The 24,099-nt window shown below is 42.0% G+C and overlaps 1 protein-coding gene across 1 annotated transcript in view; it reads right to left on the bottom strand.

Moving 5' to 3' along the window:
• ASTN2 (astrotactin 2) overlaps nucleotides 1-24,099 on the bottom strand; it is a 1,265,353-nt gene that overhangs the window by 398,623 nt on the left and 842,631 nt on the right. The window contains exon 16 of the mRNA XM_053695400.1: nucleotides 6,805-6,953. Coding sequence (XP_053551375.1) covers nucleotides 6,805-6,953 — 149 coding nt within the window. The remainder of the gene's footprint in view (nucleotides 1-6,804; nucleotides 6,954-24,099) is intronic.

Below are 24,099 nucleotides of genomic sequence, written 5' to 3'. Positions count from 1 at the left end.
AAAGTCCTTAGTCACCTGATGATAAAATTTCAGGGCCCGAACCACATCTAAAATGTGAAGAAGTCTCTCCTTCTGGGAAGGAGGATAAAACACAAGGAAGACACAACAATTTCCTTGTTAACGTTCCCACTCGAACAACTGTAGGAATAAAACCTAATTGTGTTCCAAGGACAACCTTATCTGAGCGGAAAATAAGGTATGGTGAATCGCAATGTAGCGCCGAGAGTTCTGAGACTCACCGCACAGAGAAATAGCAACCAGAAAAAACTAAATTTATGCTTACCTGATAAATTTCTTTCTTTTGCGATGTACCGAGTCCACAGTTTCATCCTTACTTGTGGGATATTATCCTTCCTAACAGGAAGTGGCAAAGAGAGCACCCACAGCAGAGCTGTCTATATAGCTCCCCCCTTAACTCCACCCCCCAGTTATTCGACCGAAGGCCAAGGAAGAAAAAGGAGAAACTATAAGGTGCAGAGGTGACTGAAGTTTTCAATAAAAAATACTATCTGTCTTGAATAGACAGGGCGGGCCGTGGACTCGGTACATCGCAAAAGAAAGAAATTTATCAGGTAAGCATAAATTTTGTTTTCTTTTGCAAGATGTACCGAGTCCACGGTTTCATCCTTACTTGTGGGATACCAATACCAAAGCTTTAGGACACGGATGAAGGGAGGGACAAGACAGGAACCTAAACGGAAGGCACCACTGCTTGCAAAACCTTTCTCCCAAAAATAGCCTCCCAAGAAGCAAAAGTATCAAATTTGGAAAATTTGGAAAAGGTATGAAGCGAAGACCAAGTCGCAGCCTTACAAATTTTTTCAACAGAAGCATCATTTTTAAAAGCCCATGTGGAAGCTACCGCTCTAGTAGAGTGAGCTGTAATCCTTTCAGGAGGCTGCTGTCCAGAAGTCTCATAAGCCAAACGGATGATGCTTTTCAGCCAAAAGGAAAGAGAGGTAGCCGTAGCCTTTTGACCCCTACGCTTTCCATAATAGACAACAAACAACGAAAATGTTTGACGAAAATATTTGGTTGCCTGCAAATAAAACTTCAAAGCACGAACTGCGTCCAAGTTGTGCAACAGACGTTCCTTCTTAGAAGAAGGATTAGAACACAGAGAAGGAACAACAATTTCCTGATTGATATTCCTGTTAGTAACAACCTTAGGAAGGAACCCAGGTTTGGTACGCAAAACCACCTTATCAGCATGGAAAACAAGATAAGGCGAGTCACATTGTAATGCAGACAGTTCAGAAACTCTTCGAGCTGAAGAGATAGCAACTAGGAACAGAACTTTCCAAGACAGAAGCTTAATGTCTATGGAATGCATGGGTTCAAATGGAACCCCCTGAAGAACTTTAAGAACTAAATTTAGACTCCACGGTGGAGCAACAGGTTTAAACAAAGGCTTAATTCTAGCTAAAACCTGACAAAAAGCCAGAACGTCTGGAACATCTGCCAGACGCTTGTGCAACAAAATAGACAGAGCAGATATCTGTCCTTTTAGGGAACTAGCAGACAATCCTTTCTCCAAACCCTCTTGGAGAAAAGACAAAATCCTAGGAATCCTGATTTTACTCCATGAGTAGCTTTTGGATTCGCACCAAAAAAGATATTTACGCCATATCTTATGATAGATTTTCCTAGTGACAGGCTTTCGAGCCTGAATCAAGGTATCTATGACCGACTCAGAGAAACCCTGCTTTGATAGAATCAAGCATTCAATCTCCAAGCAGTCAGTTGCAGAGAAATTAGATTTGGATGCTTGAATGGACCTTGAATCAAAAGGTCCTGTCTCAGTGGCAGAGTCCATGGTGGCAGAGATGACATGTCCACCAGGTCTGCATACCAAGTCCTGCGTGGCCACGCAGGCGCTATCAAAATCACCGAAGCTCTCTCCTGTTTGATTCTGGCAAGGAGAGGGAAAGGTGGAAACACATAAGCTAGGTTGAACGACCAGGGTACTGCTAGAGCATCTATCAGTACTGCCTGAGGATCCCTTGACCTGGATCCGTAACGAGGAAGTTTGGCGTTCTGACGAGACGCCATCAGATCCAATTCTGGTGTACCCCATAGCTGAACCAGTTGAGCAAACACCTCCGGATGGAGTTCCCACTCCCCCGGATGAAAAGTCTGACGACTTAGAAAATCTGCCTCCCAATTCTCTACCCCTGGGATATAGATCTCTGACAGATGGCAAGAGTGAGCCTCTGACAATCGAATTATTCTTGAAAACTCTATCATCGCTAGAGAACTCTTTGTTCCCCCCTGATGATTGATATAAGCCATAGTCTTGATGTTGTCCAACTGAAATCTGATGAATCTGGCCGAAGCCAGCTGAGGCCACGCCTGAAGAGCATTGAATATCGCTCTTAGTTCCAGAATATTTATCGGAAGGAGGGCCCCCTCCTGAGTCCACAATCCCTGTGCTTTTAGGGAATTCCAGACTGCTTTATCACCTCTTTCACTTTACCCTTCCTGCTTAGAGCCGGCAAAGAGAATGACTGGGGGGTGGAGTTAAGGGGGGAGCTATATAGACAGCTCTGCTGTGGGTGCTCTCTTTGCCACTTCCTGTTAGGAAGGATAATATCCCACAAGTAAGGATGAAACCGTTGACTCGGTACATCTTGCAAAAGAAAGAACTATCCAAGATAGCAAGTTGATATCTAAGGAACGCATAGGCTCAAATGGAGTCCCATGAGGAACTTTGAGAACCAGATTAAGACTCAATGGATGAGTAACTGGTCTGAACACAGGCCTGAATCTTACCAAGGCCTGACAAAAAGACTGTACATCTGGTACACCTGCTAGACGTTTGTGAAACGAAAAGGATAGAGCCGAAATTCGACCCTTTAGGAAACTAGCAGATAAACCCTACTCCAGACCTTCCTGAAGACAAGACAAAACTCTAGGAATCTGAACTCAACTCCAAGAGTAGCCCTTGGAAACATCCCAAAAAAAGTATCAATACCAAATCTTATGGTAGAATTCTCTAGTTACAAGCTCACGAGCCAGAATCAAGGTCTCTATGACCGGATTAGAGAACCCACGCTCGGATAAAATGAAGCGTTCAACCTCCATGCAGACAGCTTCAGAAAAGCTAGATTTGGATGACGGAAGGGACCCTGAATGAGAGTGCCCCCCCTCAACGGCAGTCTCAAAGGTGGTAGAGATCTCTATCAGACCCGCATACCAAATTCTTTGATGCGACGCCGGTGCTATGAATATCACCGACGCCCCCTCCAGTTTGAGGCGGGCAATTACCCGAGGAATAAGTGCAAATGGAGAAGACAGGTATGCTAGATTGAAGTTCCAAGGAACCGTCAGATCGTCTATTAAGTCCGCCTGGGAGACCCTGGATCTCGATCCGTATTTCGGACGTTTGGCATTCCTTCGAGATGCCATCAGATCCAACTCCAGCTGTCCCCACTTGAGGATCAGATTTTAAAACACCTCCGGATGGAGTTCCCACTCCCCCGGATGGAACGGCTGTTGCACAAAAAAAACGCCTCCCAATTGTCTACTCCCGGGATGTGGATCACTGACAGGCAACAAGAATGTGTCTCCACCCACTGATCAGTTTGGATACTTCTGTCATCGCTAGGGAACATCTTGTTCCCCGCTGATGAGTGATGTAAGTCACAGAAGTTATATTGTCCGACTGGAACCTGATAAACTTGGCGGCAGCTAACCGAGGCCAGGCCAGAAATGCAATGAGAATCGCTCTCAGTTCCATAATGTCTATAGGGAGAACTGACTCTGACTGAGTCCAAAGTCCTTGAGCCTTCAGGGTGTTCCAGACAGCTCCCCACCCTAGAAGGCTGGCGTCTGTTGTCACAATTTCCCAAGCCGGCCTGCAAAAGCAGGTTCCCTGGGATAGACGATCCAGAGACAATCACCCCTGAAGAGAATCCCTTGTCTCCCGATTAAAAGTTAACAGAAGGAGACAGGTCTGTATAATCCCCGTTCCATCGCCTGAGCATGCTTAGCTGTAGAGGACTGAGATGGAACCGAGCAAAAGGGACGATATCTATTGTCGCCACCCTCAGCCCAATTACTTTCACACATTGAACCACCGAAGGTCGGAGAGTGGACTGAAGGGCACGACAGGAAGTAACAACTTAGTTTACCTGACCTCTGTCAGAATTTTTTTTTTTATCTACAGGGAATCCATTATGGTCCCTGGAAAGGGTATCCTTGTACTCGGGAACAAGGAGCTTTTTTTTTTTTTTTTTTTTTTGATTTATCTTCCACCCATGAGTACACAGGAAGGATAATACAGGTTGGTAAGGTTGGTATAGGATCCGGCTTGTTGAAACGATGGCGCTTGAATTAAAATGTCGCTCAGAGACGGCGCCACTCCAATGCCCTGTGATCAAAGAACCGCAAGAAGAGATCCCAGCACCTTTGTAAATATTCTTAGAGCAGTGGCCAGGCCGAGAGGTAAAGCCATGCACAGAAAGTGTTTGCTAAGAATGCAAACCTTAGAAATTTGTAATGGACCCTGTGGAAGGGAACATGAAGGCATGCTTCCTTTATGTCCACTGTGGTCATGAACTGACCTTCTGGAATCAGTAGTAGCATGGAATGTACAGTTTCTATCTTGAAAGATGGAACTTTTAGAATTTCGTTTAGACCAAGATCGGTCTGAAGGTTCCCCTTTTGTGGGAACCACAAACAGATTTGAGAAAAAACCCTGACCCTGTTCCTGTTCCGGAACGGGAACTATCACTCCGCTGACAGAGAGTTCCTCTACGCAACGTAAGAACGCCTCTCTTTTCATCTGGTCCGCAGATAATCTAGAAGGCAGGAACCGGAAAATCTTTGAATTCCAACTTGTACCCCTGGGACACTATTTCTAAAGCCCAGGGATCCTGAACATCCCGCACCCAAGTCTGAACAAGAAGGGATAGTCTGCCCTTCATGCTGACTTAGTTCCAATGTCAGGCTTCTTGGTTTGCTTGGGGTTCCAAGAAGGGTTGGGCCTTCATGCAGGCTTAGGTTGTTCCTGCGTAGGGAAGGAAGAGGAAGCAATTCCTTTGTTATTCCGAAAGGAACGAAAATGAGTCTGTCGCCCTTTAAGTTCAATCTTCTTATCCTGCGGGAGAAGATGCCTTTACCTCCCGAGAAACCAGAGATTGAAGAATCTTTACTAACACCTCACTTTGCCATCTCCTATCTAACTAACACAGGCAAAGAGAATGACTGGGTTGGGAGGGAATGGAGGAGCTATTTATACAGCTCTGCTGTGGTGCTCTTTTCCTCCTGCTGACCAGGAGGCGATATCCCACAAGTAAGGATGAAATCCGTGGACTCATCGTATCTTGAAAAAGAAATACCACCAAGGGAACAAAGCAAATTTGATGATAAAAATAAATTTGAAAGTTGTTAACAATTGCATACCCTATCTGAATCATGAAAGCTTAATTTTGACTAGACTGTCCCTTTAAAGATTTGTTGTGGGTGTCTTTGCCTCCTCCTGGTGGCCAGGAAGTGAATTTCTAAGAGTAAGGATTTTGTGGACTCTAACCACCTATAAAGAATAAGAAAGGCATGCAACACAAAATAAATTCTTGGATATATTAAATATACTGTGTCAATTTTGTAAAATCATGCTCTTTTCTAATATTAGTTTACATTATCAGACCAATCCCAACAAACGTTTCACTGTCATATCAGCGTTATAAAAAAAAGTGTTATTGTTATTTATTTATGCATGATGTAGACGGTTTTGTTGAATAATTTCAGAATGTTTGAGTCAATGCTTTCTTGACAATGTTGTTCTAACCAATATGTTAGTGTTGCTTTAAAGGGTAATGAAACCAAAAACAATTATTTCATGATTCAGATAGAGCATACAATTTTAAACAACTTTCTAATTTACTTCTATTATAATTTTTTCTTTGTTCTCTTGGTATCTTTTGATGAAAATATGGGATGTAAGCTCAGACGTGTGTATGTATCTGGAGCACTATATGGCAACAGCATTGCAAGCATGTTATCCATTTGCAAGAGCAGTAGATGGCAGCATTATGTACTGCCATTTAGTGCTCCAGACACATTTGTAGGCATTTCTTCAACAAGAATACCATGGGAACAAAGTAAATAAAAAACTTTTTTTTTAAAAAAATTGGATGCTCAGTTTGAATCACAAAGAAATATTTTGGTCTTTTTATGCCTTTAAGGAATAAGAATTGTATCCCTATTTGTCCATGCAGGCTGCCTGTAGCTCATATTTGGCTTCTTCAAGATGTTTTATTTAAATGTTTTAGGCAACAGAGAGGCAAGTTGGTAATTGTTTAAAGATCGACATTTATGTGTGGAGAGTGAGAAATGACATAGAAGGAACACTTTAAAATCCCGATATCTTTGCAAACTGAAAAATTCCAGGTCATTGTTAAAACCCATAACAGATTTAACAGATGTTTCAAGCTAAGCCTATTATAAAACTGCCACCCATAAGCCCATCTGAAGATGATACTTTTTAACTTTACCCTAAAATACACCTGTTCAACCGCCTATATTGTAGTAAATAACTAATTTGTGTATAGCTGATTTCTTTCTATTTTATAAAATTTTAAAAAATAGCAAAATGAGAAAACCATTTTTTTCCAGGACAAAATATTTCTAATGCATTGTTTACACAATAATATTAGAGAAGCAAAGAACTGTCTGAAGTCCCCACCATATAAACCTTAAATACCATCATGATTGGACAATGTCTAACATAGGTAATGTATATGACAATGTTAGATAAGCTTCACATCACCCTAATAATAGTGCAATCTAAAAGTGGCCTACCTGTATACAACTCAGTGTCTGTGTATTCATTCACTTTCTTGTGATGCAGGATATAGTCAGATACTTTGGTTCCAATAGCTGCCTGCACATCCAGCCATTCTAAGGCAACAACAGTGCTAGAGGGCTCCATGCCCGGAGAGAGACGAAACCTGCAATCATACAGAGGATGGTTGTGAGTACACAATATTACTAAGCAAAGTAGTTACTACAATGCATTAAACAAAATGTCGGTCTTTGTTGGAAACAGGCATGTAACTTTGTCAAGGTATAAAAAGGGTACTCAGAAAATAGAATTTATGCTTACCTAATAAATTACTTTCTCCAGCGGTGTGTCCGGTCCACGGCGTCATCCATTACTTGTGGGAATATTCTCTTCCCCAACAGGAAATGGCAAAGAGCACAGCAAAAGCTGTCCATATAGCCCCTCCTTGGCTCCGCCCCCCCAGTCATTCGACCGACGGTTAGGAGAAAAAAAGGAGAAACTATAGGGTGCCGTGGTGACTGTAGTGTATAGAGAAAGAAATTTTTCAAACCTGATTAAAAAACCAGGGCGGGTCGTGGACCGGACACACCGTTGGAGAAAGTAATTTATCAGGTAAGCATAAATTCTGTTTTCTCCAACATTGGTGTGTCCGGTCCACGGCGTCATCCATTACTTGTGGGAACCAATACCAAAGCTTTAGGACACGGATGAAGGGAGGGAGCAAATCAGGTTACCTAAACGGAAGGCACCACGGCTTGCAAAACCTTTCTCCCAAAAACAGCCTCCGAAGAAGCAAAAGTATCAAATTTGTAAAATTTGGCAAAAGTGTGCAGAGAAGACCAAGTCGCTGCCTTACATATCTGATCAACAGAAGCCTCGTTCTTGAAGGCCCATGTGGAAGCCACAGCTCTAGTGGAGTGAGCTGTGATTCGTTCAGGAGGCTGCCGTCCGGCAGTCTCATAAGCCAATCGGATAATGCTTTTCAGCCAGAAAGACAGAGAGGTAGCCGTAGCTTTTTGTCCTCTCCTCTTACCAGAGTAAACGACAAACAAAGATGAGGTTTGTCTAAAATCCTTAGTTGCTTCTAAATAGAACTTTAAAAAACGAACTACATCTAAATTGTGTAACAAACGTTCCTTCTTTGAAACTGGATTTGGACACAGAGAAGGAACAACTATTTCCTGGTTAATATTCCTGTTGGAAACAACCTTCGGAAGAAAACCAGGCTTAGTACGCAAAACGACCTTATCTGAATGGAACACCAGATAGGGTGGGTTACACTGCAGAGCAGATACTTCAGACACTCTTCTTGCAGAAGAAATAGCAACCAAAAACAGAACTTTCCAAGATAGTAACTTGATATCTATGGAATGTAAGGGTTCAAACGGAACCCCTTGAAGAACTGAAAGAACTAAATTTAGACTCCAAGGAGGAGTCAAGGGTCTGTAAACAGGCTTGATTCTGACCAAGGCCTGTACAAAAGCTTGTACATCTGGCACAGCTGCCAGTCGTTTGTGTAACAAGACAGATAAAGCAGAAATCTGTCCTTTTAGAGAACTCGCTGACAATCCCCTATCCAAACCTTCTTGAAGAAAGGAGAGGATCTTAGGAATTTTAATCTTACTCCAGGAGAATCCCTTGGATTCACACCAACAGATATATCTTTTCCATATTTTATGGTAAATCTTTCTAGTCACAGGTTTTCTAGCTTGGACCAGAGTATCTATCACAGAATCTGAAAACCCACGCTTGGATAAGATCAAACGTTCAATTTCCAAGCAGTCAGCTGCAGAGAAACTAGATTTGGATGTTCGAATGGACCTTGTATTAGAAGATCCTGTCTCAAAGGTAGCTTCCATGGTGGAGCCAATGACATATTCACCAGGTCTGCATACCAAGTCCTGCGCAGCCACACAGGAGCTATCAGAATCACCGAGGCCTTCTCCTGTTTGATCCTGGCTACAAGCCTGGGGTGGAGAGGGAACGGTGGAAACGCATAAGCTAGGTTGAACGACCAAGGCGCCACTAATGCATCTACTAGAGTCGCCTTGGGATCCCTGGATCTGGACCCGTAGCAAGGAACCTTGAAGTTCTGACGGGACGCCATCAGATCCATGTCTGGAATGCCCCATAATTGAGTCAACTGGACAAACACCTCCGGGTGGAGTTCCCACTCCCCCGGATGGAAAGTCTGACGACTCATGTAATCCGCCTCCCAGTTGTCTACTCCTGGGATGTGGATTGCAGATAGGTGGCAGGAGTGATCCTCCGCCCATTTGATAATTTTGGATACCTCTCTCATCGCCAAGGAACTCTTTGTTCCCCCCTGATGATTGATGTAAGCTACAGTCGTCATGTTGTCCGACTGGAATCTTATGAATCCGGCCTTCGCTAGTTGAGGCCAAGCCTGGAGAGCATTGAATATCGCTCTCAGTTCCAGGATGTTTATCGGAAGAAGAGACTCTTCCCGAGACCATAGACCCTGAGCTTTCAGGGAGTCCCAGACCGCGCCCCAGCCTAATAGACTGGCGTCGGTCGTGACAATGACCCACTTTGGTCTGCGGAAACTCATTCCCTGCGACAGGTGATCCTGGGACAACCACCAATGGAGTGAGTCTCTGGTTATCTGGTCTACTTGAATCTTTGGAGACAAGTCTGTATAATCCCCATTCCACTGCTTGAGCATGCACAGTTGTAATGGTCTTAGATGAATTAGAGCAAAAGGAACTATATCCATTGCTGCCACCATCAACCCTACTACTTCCATGCACTGAGCTATGGAAGGCTGCAGAATAGAGAGAAGAACTTGACAAGCGTTTCGAATCTTTGACTTTCTGACTTCTGTCAAAAAGATCTTCATTTCTAAATAATCTATTATTGTTCCCAAAAAGGGAACTCTTGTCGACGGAGACAGGGAACTCTTTTCTACGTTCACCTTCCACCCGTGAGATCTGAGAAAGGCTAGAACAATGTCTGTATGAGCCTTTGCCTTGGAAAGAGACAACGCTTGAATTAGAATGTCGTCCAGGTAAGGTGCCACTGCAATGCCCCTTGGTCTTAGAACCGCTAGAAGGGACCCGATCACCTTTGTGAAAATTCTGGGAGCAGTGGCTAGCCCGAATGGGAGAGCCACGAACTGATGTTTGTCCAGAAAGGTGAACCTTAGGAACTGATGATGATCTTTGTGGATAGGAATATGTAGATACGCATCCTTTAAATCCACGGTAGTCATATATTGACCCTCCTGGATTGTAGGTAAAATTGTTCAAATGGTTTCCATTTTGAACGATGGAACTCTGAGAAATTTGTTTAGAATTTTTAAATCCAGAATTGGTCTGAAAGTTCCCTCTTTTTTTGGGAACTACAAACAGATTTGAGTAAAACCCCTGACCTTGTTCCACAGTTGGAACTGGGTGTATCACTCCCATCTTTAACAGGTCTTCTACGCCAGTGGTTCTCAACCACGTCAAGGCCCGGTAAATTTTAGCTGGACATGTCCAGGGCCCGGTAGATTTTATATATATATATATATATATATATATATATATATATATATATATATATAGTAAGCAGCAGGGATTTGCCCTATCAGTAACTAATCAGTTCAGTGTGGATTTAGTGGGGGCCCTGGAGTGTGGGGGTCCTGCCGAGGGTCTGTCGCTGTGAGGGCCATGGAGTGTGAGGTCTGGCCCTGGAGGTTGGGGGCCCTTTCTTTGGCCCTTAATGTTGGGGTTCCTGGCTCTGGAGGTTGATGGGCCTGTTGGGGTTAGGGCAGGGAGGCTACCATGTTCATTTGCATAAATTTGAATACATTTGGGTCAGTGTGAGACAGTTTTCCTGGGGCCTTGATTGGTCTCAGTCTGCCCCTTGTGTGCAGTGGGGTAAGAGTGTGCAGTGGGGGCATGACAGGTCAGGGCCCACCAGCAGGGCTATCACGGCCCGGTACTGGGCCACGGCCCGGCTGTTGAGAAACCAGGTTCTACACAATGTAAGAATGCCTGTCTCTTTATTTGGTTTGAAGATAAGTGAGAAATGTGGAACCTTCCCCTTGGGGGTAGTTCCTTGAATTCTAGAAGATAACCCTGAGAGACTATTTCTAGTGCCCAGGGATCCTGAACATCTCTTGCCCAAGCCTGAGCAAAGAGAGAGAGTCTGCCCCATACTATATCCAGTCCCGGATTGGGGGCTACCCCTTCATGCTGTTTTGGTAGCAGCAGCAGGCTTCTTGGTCTGTTTACCCTTGTTCCAGCCTTGCATTGGTTTCCAAGCTGGTTTAGTCTGGGAAGCGTTACCCTCTTGCCTAGAGGCTGCAGAGTTAGAAGCCGGTCCGTTCCTGAAATTGCGAAAGGAATGAAAATTGGACTTATTCTTAGCCTTGAAAGGCCTATCTTGTGGGAGGGCATGGCCCTTTCCCCCAGTGATATCTGAAATAATTTCCTTCAATTCTGGCCCAAAAAGGGTCTTACCTTTGAAAGGGATATTAAGCAATTTTGTCTTGGAAGATACATCCGCCGACCAAGACTTTAGCCAGAGCGCTCTACGCGCCACAATTGCAAACCCTGAATTTTTCACCGCTAATTTCGCTAACTGCAAAGCGGCGTCTAAAATAAAGGAATTAGCTAACTTAAGTGCGTGAATTCTGTCCATGACCTCCTCATATGGAGTCTCCCTACTAAGCGACTTTTCCAGTTCCTCGAACCAGAACCACGCCACTGTAGTGACAGGAATAATGCACGAAATAGGTTGAAGGAGGTATCCTTGCTGTACAAAAATCTTTTTAAGCAAGCCCTCCAATTTTTTATCCATAGGATCTTTGAAAGCACAATTGTCCTCAATCGGAATGGTCGTGCGTTTGGCTAGTGTAGAAACCGCCCCCTCGACCTTAGGGACTGTTTGCCATGTGTCCTTCCTGGGGTCGACCATGGGGAACAATTTCTTAAATATAGGAGGAGGGACAAAAAGGTATGCCTGGCTTCTCCCACTCCTTATTCACTATGTCCGCCACCCTTTTAGGTATTGGAAAGGCATCAGGGTGCACCGGGACCTCTAGGAACTTGTCCATCTTGCACAATTTTTCTGGGATGACCAGATTGTCACAATCATCCAGAGTAGATAGCACCTCCTTAAGTAATGCGCGGAGATGCTCTAATTTAAATTTAAATGTCACAACATCAGGTTCTGCCTGCTGAGAAATTCTTCCTGTATCAGAAATTTCTCCATCTGACAAACCCTCCCTCACTGCCACTTCAGACTGGTGTGAGGGTATGACAGATAAATTATCATCAGCGCCCTCCTGCTCTACAGTGTTTAAAACTGAACAATCGCGCTTTCTCTGAAATCCTGGCATTTTGGATAAAATATTAGTCAATTGTTGCATAGTAACAAGCATTGGCGCGCTAGAAGTACTAGGGGTCGCCTGCGCGGGCATAACTGGTATAGACACAGAAGGAGAGGATGCAGAACTATCCCTACTTCCTTCATCTGAGGAATCATCCTGGGCAACCTTACTAAATGTGACAGTACTGTCCTTACTTTGTTTGGACGCCATGGCACAATTATCACATACATTTGAAGGAGGAACCACCTTGGCCTCCATACATACAGAACATGACTTATCTGAAGGTACAGACATGTTAAACAGGCTTAAACTGGTTAATAAAGCACAAAAAACGTTTTTAAACAAAACCGTTACTGTCTCTTTAAATGTTAAACAGGGCACACTTTATTACTGAATATGTGAAAAACTATGAAGTAATTATCCAATCTTTACCAAATTTTCACCAGTGTCTTAATGCATTCAAAGTATTGCACCCCAATTTTCAAGCTGTTAACCCTTAAAATGTGGAAACCGGAGCCGTTTGCAATTTAACCCCACTACAGTCCCAGCCACAGCCTTTACTGTGACTTCACTTATCCCAGGGGGTATACGATACCAATTCCAGCCTTCTAGGAACGTTTTCAGTGGATACCAGACCCTCTCACATGCAGCTGCATGCACTGCACTCAAAAGAAACTGTGCAATAATGGAGCGAAAATGAGGCTCTGTCTACTACAGAGAAAGGCCCTTCCTGGCTGGGAAGGTGTCTTAACTAGTGCCTGGCGATAAAAACGTTCCCCAAATAGTAAAAAGTTTGAAATCCACTTCAAAACTTTAATAATAACTTAAATAAACAATCAATTTAGCCCTTAAGAGTGTCCACCAGTTAATAGCCCATAATAAGCCCTTTATTCTATCTGAGTCTAAGAAAATGGCTTACCAATCCCCATGAGGGAAAATGACAGCCTTCCAGCATTACACAGTCTTGTTAGAAAAATGGCTAGTCATACCTTGAGCAGAAAAGTCTGCAAACTGTTCCCCCCAACTGAAGTTCTCTGGGCTCAACAGTCCTGCGTGGGAACAGCAATTGATTTTAGTTACTGCTGCTAAAATCATACTCCTCTTTTAAACAGAACTCTTCATCTCTTTCTGTTTCAGAGTAAATAGTACATACCAGTACCATTTCAAAATAACAAACTTTTGATAGAAGAATAAAAAACTACAACTAAACACCACATACTCTTCACCATCTCCGTGGAGATGCTACTTGTTCAGAGCGGCAAAGAGAATGACTGGGGGGGCGGAGCCAAGGAGGGGCTATATGGACAGCTTTTGCTGTGCTCTTTGCCATTTCCTGTTGGGGAAGAGAATATTCCCACAAGTAATGGATGACGCCGTGGACCGGACACACCAATGTTGGAGAAATGTGATTGATAAGGAGAAGCTGATTGGTTTTAAAGGGACAGTCTAGTCAAAATTAAAATGTCATGATTCAGATGGGGCATGCAACTTTAAACAACTTCACAATTCATTTTCATCATCAAATTTGCTTTGTTCTTTTGGTATTCTTAGTTGAAAGCTAAACCTAGGTAGGCTCATATGCCAATTTCTAAGAAGGTGACCTCTTATCTCAATGCATTTGAAAGTTTTTCAAAGCTAGAGGGTGTTAGTTCATGTTTCATATAAATAGCATTGTGCTCACGCACGTGGAGTTCCTAGGAGTCAGCACTGATTGACTAAAATGCAAGTCTGTCAAAAGAACTGAAATAAACGGGGAAGTCTGCAGACGCTAAAGGCTGTGACACACTGCAAGCGATGCGGCGCGAGGTGAAGCAGTTGCTTCGCGTCGCATTGCTTCTGAAATTTAGATATTTCATCTCTGAGCGCTCGGCTACGTGACTGGATGCAACAAAGTGCTCAGAGATGAAAAGGCAGGACACATTGAGCGCGCACAGCCGCATGTACATGCTGCGTGCCGCTCCGCTTGCAGTGTGTCACAGCCTTTAGATACAATGTAATCACAGAAGTAAAAAGTATATTAAAGGGACACTAAACCCATTTTTTTTTTCTTTCATGATTCATATAGAGCAGGCAATTTTAAGCAACTTTCTAATTTACTCCTATTATCAATTTTTCTTTGTTCTCTTGCTATCTTTATTTAAAAAGCAGGAATGTGATTCATAGGAGCCAGCCCATTTTTGGTTGAGAACCTGGGTTATGCTTGCTTATTGGTGGATAAATGTAAGCTTATAATAAGCAAGAGCTATCTCCATGGTGCTGAACCTAAAATGGGCTGGCTGCTAAGATTTACATTCCTGCTTTTAAAATAAAGATAGCAAGAGAACGAAGAAAAATTTATAATAAGATTAAATTAGAAAGTTGCTTAAAATTGCATGCTCTATCTCAATCATGAAAGAAAAAATGTGGGTTCAGTGTCCCTTTAATATAACTGTGTCGGTTATACAAAACTTGGGAACGGGTAATAAATGGATTATCTATCTTTTTAAACAATAAAAAATTTGGACTAGACTGTTCCTTTAACTAGTATTCACATTTGTGAGGGAAAAAGAAAAGGATAATTTGGGACTTTTAGTAACATGGTGAATGAAAATTAGATGTTTGTTTTCTGCTGGGTGATAAGCATTACATTGTTTAAAAACTGTGTTAATCATAAATAGATTGTTTCATAAATACAGGCTATTTCCTAGGAGGTCTGGAGTATAAGACTTCTAGACGGTTTATAGAACTAGATCAAGGTCCAGTTATTTCTGTTGCAACCTATGTTTTCTTTCTGGATTCTCTAATTCTCTGTACATACACTTCCCGTGCTTGTAAGTAAATTTTTAAAAAGTTTTATAATGGATTTTAATATCAGTATTTGTGCATATTCTTCTTTATAGTATTGTCTATTACATGCAGTTATATAAAAAACGATGTATACTGTTCCTTACAGGTAGGAATATCACAGACAGGAAAACAAAATGTATGCTTATCTGATTCATTTTATTTTGTGACGTTGAGTCCACAAGCCATCATATGACAGATTAAAGTCCAGTCTAATAGGAGGAGGCAAAAAACTTGTAATCCCAAAAAACTTGTAATTAATTTATTAGGTAAGCTTATTTTTTTTCTTTCTTTCATAAGATAATGAGAGTTAAAGAGCCATCACAAGTGGGATCCTATACCCAAGCTGTGAATTCCACAAGACCACCATGAAATAGAGCTGTCCATAACATGTTGGTTATATTTCCTGCTACCAGGAGAAGGTCAAGAACCCCCACAAGAGCTTGTAATCATGCCCACCTCCTCTCCCCACTCAGTTTATATATAGCCGAGCAGAGGAGAGAGACATAAAAGGTAGGAAAGACAGAAAGGAGGGTTAAGAGGTGCAAAGAAGAACTGTCGCCCATATAGAAAAGAAAAAAACATGGCTGGTGCTATGGTCCTTTTTTACGAAAGAAAGAAATGTATCTCTAAGTATAAATTATGTTTTCTTTTGTAAATGATGAGAGTCCATAGATGTCCATAACGTCGGATACAATACCCAAGCTGGGAGTCCATGTTAAGGACTGGTGGAACAAAAAGACTGTAATTCCTATTTGCTGCACACTGCAGCATGAAGGACTCTCCTGCCTAAAGAAGCTTTGGAGGAAGCATAAATATCAAAATGATGGGGGGCGGAGCTAACTACCGAACCAAGTGGTCGCAATAGAGCTAAGCTCCGTGGAGCTAGAGTATATTTGATAATATCTTGGTGTACTAGCCAGTCCTAATTTGTTTTGCAGGAGCCAGACATTAAGGACGAAATAGCCAGGTACACTTTGAACTTCTACCGGACCCTCTCCTGAGATTTTTGGAGAAGACAGCGACATTGCCTTACGAAGTTCCAGAGTCTTTATAGTGCTGCGGAATCTGTTGGCGCTCTACAAATAACTGATAATAATCCTTTACTACTCTGAACCTTGGCATTACAGCACTCCGGAGGGTCGGGGCTCCGCTCCGGAGTGATAGGTCATTTGATCAGTGAACCTTACTGTGGATTGACCTTATCTACCCAACGCGACCACCAATAGAGGAGCGGTAGGTTGCTTTTACCAGGCCGTGTGGCTGCACGATAGAGAGCAGCATAAGCCGCATCCAGCTGAGAATGGAGAACCGCTTGCAAACACTTGGACACTTACTGCCTTTTTCGTTAAGGAGAAGCTGCGGTTCAACTTTAACGTTGCCCTGGGGCTCTGGAGAGCAGGGCCATATACCCGCTCCACAGGACGGTGAGGAGGCTGAGATACTGGATCTTAGGTTGCCTGCCCAGGAGATTCACAGTGAGTACAGGTCCCCAAGCTAAACTAGACCATAAACTCATTCAAACAGCCCACAACAACCCAAACGTGCCTACATTAAAGTATAGAGGCCAGAAAAAACGTATAGGCCTCAACTGCACAGTCTGTGTTCTGGCTCTTGCAACATCCAGAAGGGTGAATCTTGTACCGGGACTGTAATCACACTGTGTGTACCTTCAATTTAACATAGACTTACAAAAGTACTGACTAGATATAGTGCCCTATATTTACGCATAGAGAGATAAAAAGCTAAGCTGAAAATTATATGTGTGAAGGCCTCATCTCACATGATTAAGACCTCTCAGCAGCTTTGGACAAACAACACCCTCTGCACCCACCTACACGACGCTGGCATCCGCAGCAAATCCCTGGAATGGATCAACTCCTTCCTCACGGCCAAGACCCAGAAGGTCAGACTCCCGCGCTTCTCTTCCAAACCCACACCAGTCAACTGCAGTGTACCGCAAGGCTCTTCGCTGAGCACCACCCTCTTCAACATCTACATGGCCCCTCTCACCGCCATCGTCTGACGCCACAACCTCCTACGCCAACGACTCCCAGTTAATCATCTCACTCACCCGAGATCCCACCACCGCCAAAAAGAATGTCCATGAAAGCCTGACCGCAGTCGCCGCCTGGATGAATGTCAACCGGCTCAAACTGAACACAGACAAAGCCGAAGTCCTCCTCCTCGGACCCAATAAATGCTGCATGGGACGACTCCTGGTGGCCCACAGCACTAGGTCACCCTCCTAACCCAACTAACCACGCACGAAATCTAGGCTTCATCCTGGACTCCTCACTCTCCATGGAACGAATCAATGCCATCATGTCAACATGCTTTCACATTCTCCACCTGCTACGAAAAATCTTCAAGTGGATCCCTACCGAAACCAAGAAAACAGTCACCCACGCCCTCGTCAGCAGCCGGTTGGACTACAGCAACGCAATCTATGCAGGCTCCCCCATCAAACTCCAAAAGAGACTCCATTGTATCCAGAACGCCTCAGCCAGACTCATCCTCGACACCCCTCTCCAATGCCACATCACTGAACACCTAAGGAACCTTCACTGGCTCCCCATCAACAAGAGAATCACCTTCTAGCTCCTTACTCACGCGTTCAAGGCCCTACACAACATCGGACCCGAATACATCAACCACTGCGTAAATTTCTACACCCCCGTCAGACAACTACGATCAGCCGACCAAGCACTCGCAGTCATCCACCGCATCAGCAAATCCACAGCGGGCGGAAGATCCTTCTCCCACATGGCAGCAAAGACATGGAACACCCTCCCGCTGCACCTCAGACAATCCACCTCCCTTGCAAAGTTCAGAAAGGACCTCAAAACCTGGCTCTTCAACTGAATGCTCATTCCCTCCCCCCTCCCCCTTTCCCTTAGCGCCTTGAGACGCTCACGGGTGATTAGTTTGTGCTCTATAAGTACCCGATAGATAGATAGATAGATAGATAGGAGTACAAGATATAGACCCAGATGAGTGGGTGAACTGGTCTGGACTTATTTGGCCAGGGTGCAAAATGTAGGTTGCATGACAAAACAAGGAATTTGGTGTGATGGGATCTAATATAGTCCATCGGTACTGACATACTATCCCCTATGTCTATCACTGATTCCTTGCTTAGATATATCTCTAGAGCTGCAGACAGACAGATACAAGACAACTTTACAATGCCACAGGGGTCTAAAAAGAAGGCAACAAATTCCTCAGACATAAGGAAATCTGTAGCTGATCACTTCAGAGCAAAGACCTTAATAGAGAGGTCTGTTGAAAATAGAGACTCTGACTTATCCTCCTTAGGAAAAGTGGTATACTCAGAATAGTATTCCCAGACAACCCCTGAACTAGAGAACTCCATGGTTTCTGACATAGTTACAACTTTGACACAGAGGCTCAATCTCCTTCAAGAATCACTCATGAATGCTATCAAGGGGTCAGTAGCTGATCTGCGAAAAGGATATTGGAGTGATTAGTGAGAGGGTGGAAACCTTGGAAAAAAGCAAAAGGACCTTGCGGTAGAGCAGGCTAATATATCTAATCACTCCCAAACGTTGGTAGATATGATTGATTCCCTGAAGGGAAAACTGGCAGACATGGAGGACCGGTCTCACCGGAATAATTTACACTTCAGGGGTATATCGGTGGAAGTTGCAGTGCCTGACCTTGAAAAATTTCTAACGGAGTTCTGTGAATATTTGAAAGCACCTCTGACCCCAAACAAAATAATGATTGACAGAGTCCATAGATTACCAAGGGGAAGAAATGTTTCCATGGAAAAGCCAAGAGATGTAATTGCAAGATTTAATTTCTTCACATACAAAGAACAGATTATGAAAGCTATGTTTTTTTCTAACCCTAACATGCATGAACGTTTGACATATTCAAGTCTTCCTAGACCTATCACAGTTCACCATTAAGAGGAAGGGAACCTTTTGGGAGATAACTAAATCCCTCGGACAAATGGACATCAAATATAGATGGGGCTATCCTACCAAGCTCCTCATCCATAAGGAAGGCCGCATGTTCATTGCAGATACTTCGTTTAAAGGCTAACAAATCCTGAAGGAATGGTTCAGGATCGAAGTCTCAGCGACTGGTGGAACGGCTTCTCCTATCAGAGAAGAGGAAGCGATAACTCCACCCTCCTCAGAGTTTAGACCCATGGCTTCCGAATGGCATCCCTTGCCACAGAGACTGTCTTTTGGGAAAAGTCAGTCTTTTGATATGGACTCACTCTCACAACAGTCGCCAACTATGGGCTTACTCCTGAGGGAATCGGCAGCTGGAGGTTTATCATCAGACAAGTGATAAGTACCAAACTTAGAAAGATGACTTCAAAGGAGTCATGATGTGGTCTACTGGGGGACTCTATGTTGTTTTGACTGGTGGGTGTGCTGCTCTGTCCCGACTGAATGGTCTTACTTAAATAGGCGGTAATTGATACCAGAGACCTGACTGATTTCAGGTCAGGGCACTATATACCGACGTCGGGAGGACAGACTTGCATTCCTGATACATTTAAATTGTTTCCCTCCAATTTAGTAGTTTTCAATGTTCTACTTAATGAGAGTTTTATATTTGACTTATGTTTATTGAGTGAGGTTGGTTAATATTTATTTTTGCAGGAAGGACTCACAATTAACTCCCGGAGATATATCTTACTTAAATTAGATAAAGAGGTATAGGTTGAGTATGAGCTAGACAACTAGCTCTACCGTTGTATGGTTAATATAATACAAGCCTTCCACTTGCCAACTGATATATTATAGGAAGCCCTAGATATAGATTGAGCTGCCCTGAGTTGACCATTGGTGCATAGCATGCTATAAGGTTAGAGGTTATTTTGAACTATGTACGCCTAGGGCTTGGAAGCGGGTTTCCACCGGTGGTCGAACAGACTAGCATAGCAATCAGGATTGATGTATGTTTCACTAAGGACGTGTAGTTCATCGCTCTAACAATCATGTGGTTGTCTTTAATAATTTATTGTAAAAAACGGCTTTGAAATGTAAAATGTTATATGTTGGTTTAAATTTAGTTCATCATAGTCAAATGTTGACGGTCATGCTTCAATTCCACAGGTAAGATTCAAGAATACAAAACAAAAGCGAGAGGATCGCGGACTCAAGTGTAGCATAAACTATTTATTAAATAAAATACACACAGTAGGTAATGAACTTACAAGATGCTCATAGCATACATGGCCATAAAAAGCCGTCTGCTTATGCGTATCCCGCTTCTTCAAATTTAAAATTCCCCCAAGTCTGTATTCTGTAGTGGGAGGAATGTCTTTAGTAGGCGGAATCTCCTTGCGGCAAACCAAACCAAACCGGCCTGCTCTGCAGACGCGGGGCGGTGACGTCAGTGGTGCGCTTGGTGATAGATGCGTTCGTAGATGGTAAAGTGAATTACGGATCCTCCAGGGGACCACAAAGATGAGCTGCAATGTTCTACGCGTTTCGTCCCGTTCGACGGGACTTTGTCAAGAATATTGAATCAGCTCATAACAGGCCCTTATATACCGGAGTGTACCAATAGCACTCCTACTTTATACAGCATTAAGTTAAAGGTGTATAACGGGCACAAATAAAGTTAAGATTGGTACTCTTATCACATCCACAGAATAAATATAATACTTATTAAGTACAACATTCTTCAAAATGACATGTTAAATAAAAACAATTGTGTAATAAATAATGCATGATATGTTAAAAAAATTACATAATTATACATTTGGAAATAAAATATAAAATGCAATACATTAGCTATTTAAATACATATTATCAAGTATACATTTTAAAAGGAAATAAGAGCAAAATATTTTAATACTATGTAGGGGTCTTAGGTTCTATTTTAACGTATTGAATAATTGATATCCCAATATAAAATATATATTAAAAACAAATAAAAACCCAAATTGATGGTACTTATTGAAAAATATAGGTGATACATATTAGAAAATAGAATAAATATACATTTAGGAACAGATAAGGTATCCTAATATCTAAAATTTGGAAGACAATTTTAAGATATAGTGGAGGAGTTATTTTATAAAAAAGCCTGAATATCCAATTCTATGTTTAGCCCTTTTGGCTCTAAACAATCCAAGGTTTTGATCCAAAAGGTTACTCTTTGTCTCAGCTTTAACAACCTGTTGGTATCCCATCTGTCTTGTGCTACCCATTCTATAATTGTTATACTAAGGTCCTTAGGATTTTGATTATGGCAGATTTTAAAATGGTAGGATACGCTATGGTTATCAAAGCCTGCTTCTATATTATTTATGTGTTCTCTCAGCCTATACTTTATTTTTCTTTTGGTCCTACCAACATAAATTTTGCCACATTTACAACTTAGTTGATATACTACAAAATTGGTGTGGCAAGTGCACCTATATTTGCACTTGTATGAACGACTACCATCAAAATAAAAGAAAATATTATGATTGGTATCTATTAAAGGGCACATTACACAATCAGAAACTTTACACGAATATAAACCTACGCGCCCCCCACACCAATTAGTTAGGGTGCCATTATTGGTCGTTTGTTTGAGTTTAGTAGGTGCTATATAGTTTTTGAGATCTTTATTTTTCTTAAAAATGACTTCAGGTTTGTCCCCTAGTACACTGCCTAACACAGGATCTAATTTTAATACTTTCCAGTGTTTATTCAGGATATTTTTAATCTGGTGGTGCTGACTATTGTACCTGGTAATGAATTTGACATTCCCTTGTTCAGAATTCTTATAGCTAATATTATTGTTTTTATTTTTATTATTCTCTTGTTGCTTAACAATGAGCTATGATCTATCCATTTTCAACGCCTTTGTTCTAGCATTATCTAAAAGTTTAATATCGTATCCTTTCTCCGTGAACTTTTTAGTTAAATAATCAGCTTCCCTATTAAAATCTTCTATGTGTGTGCAATTACGTCGTATTCTGATACTGTCCTAAAGGCACATTATTTATCCATTGTTTGAGGTGGCCACTTTGGCGTTCAACAAGCCATTTCTGTCAGTAGGTTTATGAAAGTTTTTAACACATACCTGTCGCAAGTTATCCAGAAATAATCATTATTCCAATCTAAACCCGTAACAATGGATAAACAAGCAACTAGTTTCTCAGATCTCTGTCTGTTTCCTCAGGCTTCTGAGGAAACAGACAGAGATCTGAGAAACTAGTTGCTTGTTTATCCATTGTTACAGTCACATTTGAGACATTTTATATTGTATTTTACTGCACCATTAAACTATGGTATTTTAACTCTTCGCTGAGAGCCTGAGCTTGATTGAAATCTACCCTGGAGTGATTTGTTGCACTGCCTTGGTCAGTGAACTGGGACACTGAACTCCCAGTCTGCCTCTATAAGCACAACAGAGTGCTGCTTTACTTGTGAGTATAAAATCTGTATTCACCTTTTTTTACATGTGTCCAAACTGTATCACACGAGGAGGCGCCCATGTCTTTGTGATTTTCTTTGCACAGAGAGAGTATTTACCCAGACTGGTTTTGTGACAAGGAGCTGACTTCTGGATCTAAGGGAGAATCTTATATATGTGCTACCCAGGAGGACTAATAAACCTCTGAAGTGCCCTCCTAATCTTGGGACTGTCTGAGCATCAATATCATATACAGATAAGAACTTATTAGAGACTTAATACTATTTATTTATTATATATTGTTTTAAGCTGCATTTTCTGTTTATATTGATCTTATCACATCACATTTGATGAGAGTCCATGGGGCCTAGTTATCAAGCCGTCAACCTCAAATACGCTGGAATTCCGCAGCGTATTTGTAGCGAGGCTGATTCGCCTTAGTTATCAAAGGCTCGAGACCGGCAAAAGTAGAATTTTGTGACGTAAGCATCGATCCGCCGGACTCAGTCCGACACAGATCGATTCTTACGTCACTCCAGATGTTCCGCACACAAGTGCGGCACATTCTCACTACTTTTGCTAGTTATCAAAAAACTAGCAGGTACGCTCGGCACTTTTACGGCCCAGCGTACCTGGTTTTCAATCCGCCACCCCTGGAGGCGGCGGATCCCATAGGAATCAATGGGAGTCTGACCATAGCGAAAGTACAAGTTCGCTGCTGACAGACATCCCATTGATTTCTATGGGAGCTGTCTACATCTAACACCCTAACATGTACCCCGAGTCTAAACACCACTAATCTGTCCCCCCTACACCGCCGCAACTAAATAAAGTTATTACCCCCTAAACCGCCGCTCCCGGACCCCACCGCAAGCTACTCTATACATATTAACCCCTAAACCGCCGCTCCCGGAGCCCACCGCAACCTATATTAAATGTATTAACCCCTATCCTGCCCCCCCTACACCGTCGCCACCTATAATAAATTTATTAACCCCTAATCTGCCCCCCTACACCGTCGCCACCTATAATACATTTATTAACCCCTATCCTGCCCCCCACTACGCCGCCGCCACTGTAATAAAATTATTAACCCCTAAACCTAAGTCTAACCCTAACCCTAACGCCCCCCTAACTTAAATATTAATTAAATAAATCTAAATAAATTAACTCTTATTAACTAAATGAATCCTATTTAAAACTAAATACTTACCTTTAAAATAAACCCTAATATAGCTACAATATAAATAATAATTATATTCTAGCTATCTTAGGATTTATATTTATTTTACAGGTAACTTTCAATTTATTTTAACCATGTACAATAACTATTAAATAGTTATTAACTATTTAATAGCTTACCTAGCTAAAATAAAGAGAAATGTACCTGTGAAATAAATCCTAACCTAAGTTACAATTACACCTAACACTACACTATACTTTAATAAATTATTCCTATTTAAAACTAAATACTTACCTGTAAAATAAACCCTAAGATAGCTACAATATAATTATTAATTATATTGTAGCTATCTTAGGATTTACATTTATTTTACAGGTATCTTTGTATTTCTTTTAGCTAGTTAGAATAGTTATTAAATAGTTAATAACTATTTAATAACTACCTAGCTAAAAGAAATACAAAATTACCTGTAAAATAAATCCTAACCTAAGTTACAATTAAACCTAATACTACACTATCATTAAATTAATTAAATAAACTACCTACAAATAACTACAATTAAATACAATT

The sequence above is a fragment of the Bombina bombina genome, chromosome 12, assembly GCF_027579735.1.
Source record: "Bombina bombina isolate aBomBom1 chromosome 12, aBomBom1.pri, whole genome shotgun sequence".
NCBI lineage: Eukaryota > Metazoa > Chordata > Amphibia > Anura > Bombinatoridae > Bombina > Bombina bombina.
Note: the sequence above shows the minus strand (reverse complement) of the source record. Positions and strands in the feature narration are given on the sequence as shown.